Here is a 565-nt window from a genome sequence, read left to right as displayed (position 1 = left end):
GGGCGGCTTGCTGGGGCCCAAGTATCGGTGCACCTGCTCTCAGTGGGGGGCACGTTCTGGTCTCACGATCCCCGTCCCCACCCTCCCCTCTCTGGGCTGGCGCTCACCGTGTCTGCCGCATTGTCCACGCTGGTCACCTGGAAGGCCCACAGCACGGGTGGATGCTTGTGGAACTCCTCCAGGGCCACCTGCAGGCCCCGGTGCTGGGCCGTCGTGAGCTCCGCCCTGCCCAAGCCCATGGTGCCCAGCCCCAGGGCCAGGGGGAGCAGCAGCTGCCACATGGCTTCACCTCCGTCTCCTGGACCCTGCAGAGGGCTGTGTGTGGGTCCGGAGGAGGAGCCACCGCTCCTGGGCCCTGTGGCTCTGGGGCCCTGTCTGGTGGGCTCCGGGCAGAGGTGGGGGGACACGGAGTGGCCCTGCAGACCCCCATCCCCACGCCCTGGTGTTCCCCTGGCCCGTCCCTCTCCTCCCACCTGGCCCCACTGTTCCCAAGCCCAGCCCAGGTTGGCCCTGTCCGAGGTAGGTGCTGGGTCTGCTCCAGTCCTTGGGCCAGCAGCTAGGGAGC

At 69.9% G+C, this 565-nt stretch overlaps 1 protein-coding gene across 1 annotated transcript in view; it reads right to left on the bottom strand.

Moving 5' to 3' along the window:
• Window positions 1–341, bottom strand: part of RARRES2 (retinoic acid receptor responder (tazarotene induced) 2) — a 1823-nt gene extending 1482 nt beyond the window's left edge. Inside the window, exon 1 of the mRNA XM_010843854.1 lies at window positions 108–341. Coding sequence (XP_010842156.1) covers window positions 108–281 — 174 coding nt within the window. The 5' untranslated portion in view covers window positions 282–341. The remainder of the gene's footprint in view (window positions 1–107) is intronic.
• Window positions 342–565: the final 224 nt, after the last annotated feature.

Source organism: Bison bison, unplaced genomic scaffold, assembly GCF_000754665.1.
Source record: "Bison bison bison isolate TAMUID 2011002044 unplaced genomic scaffold, Bison_UMD1.0 scf7180017864191, whole genome shotgun sequence".
Lineage (NCBI taxonomy): Eukaryota > Metazoa > Chordata > Mammalia > Artiodactyla > Bovidae > Bison > Bison bison.
Note: the sequence above shows the minus strand (reverse complement) of the source record. Positions and strands in the feature narration are given on the sequence as shown.